At 37.2% G+C, this 1,160-nt stretch overlaps 1 protein-coding gene across 1 annotated transcript; it reads right to left on the bottom strand.

The window, feature by feature from the left end:
* Positions 1–403: 403 nt before the first annotated feature.
* On the bottom strand, positions 404–850 carry LOC126784285 (probable calcium-binding protein CML41). Its single transcript, XM_050509758.1, has one exon. It carries the CDS (start codon positions 848–850, stop codon positions 404–406), a length of 447 nt encoding a protein of 148 aa, XP_050365715.1.
* Positions 851–1,160: the final 310 nt, after the last annotated feature.

Here is a 1,160-nt window from a genome sequence, read left to right as displayed (position 1 = left end):
TATATATATATATTGCATGTCTACTAACACTTTGACTAATTATATGATATAAATACATTCCAAACAAAACCATTTAGATGATATAAATATGTACATTTTTTACATACATATATAGATTATTACATATACAGGGGTCCTTACATCCATCATGATAAAGAAGGGCAACAAGAGGTCACCTAGCTCCTTGCTTCATAAGTTTCCCGGACAAGCGGGGCTATCTCCCCCATCCAAAAATCCTAGCCCGGCCAGGAAAAATGACAAGTAAGAAAGCAAATTAAACCACGCTACATAAACAGACATGCATATCTATATATAAAAACCCCTTGATATGGTATAGCTGAGGGCTAATATAAGGGGCTTGTTCTTTAAATTAAACTAACCCGGACGACGTATATGAGACTAATTATAGCTTATAACCACATTCTAAGGAATAGTTGACAAGATCATTGAGTTCTTCTTTTGAGATGTCTCCGTCCCCGTTGGAATCTACATAGCGTAATGCTTTTCTAGCCCTGAATGAGCTCCACCGCGATCCGAGCTTACGGAAGGCTGCTTTGAGCTCTTTCTTGGAGAGCTTGCCGTCTCCGTTCTTGTCGAAGCTTTTGAAAAGTTGGCGGACCTGCTCCTTAGTCCATGGAATTTCGGCCAGCTTCCTGTTAATCACCACCTGTTCAGGCCAGCATGGAGCATCAGCTCTTACCATTCGATCTTTCTTCTTTATAGGTGAGCTATTGGTTTGTAGCTTATACTTTCGGTTATAGTAGTATTGTAATTCATCTTTCTTGAGTAAGAGTGGCCAATCCTTTATAAAGTTCTTTTTTTCCTTCCCATATGTGAGTTCTATATCCATATTCTCGACATAATCATTTTGAACCACCAGCTGGTGGAGTTAGTAAAGCCCTAGATGTAAAATACAAATTAAGTCATATACATTATCAAATCTTATTTGAGGAATAATTTTGCGATGATCGCTAGGTGCGGATTAATTAATATCGTGCAACGAAAGCATAACGTAGATGCTTGTTTTGAGCTTTTCTAATGTATTTGTCTCATAATTAATAACACTATTTACAGAGATTAAGAAGGAATATTAGTTCAACTACAACCTAGTTCGAGCTTTGTTTGGCTTGTGTAACATACTAACATTTAGTGCTCTTAAA

Source organism: Argentina anserina, chromosome 2 (assembly GCF_933775445.1).
Source record: "Argentina anserina chromosome 2, drPotAnse1.1, whole genome shotgun sequence".
Taxonomy (NCBI): domain Eukaryota; kingdom Viridiplantae; phylum Streptophyta; class Magnoliopsida; order Rosales; family Rosaceae; genus Argentina; species Argentina anserina.
This window is presented reverse-complemented; position numbering and strand designations above follow the sequence as displayed.

What these genes read in the sequence shown, in the direction of transcription:
- LOC126784285 (XM_050509758.1), bottom strand. Translation starts at nt 850, where the DNA reads ATGGATATAGAACTCACATATGGGAAGGAAAAAAAGAACTTTATAAAG.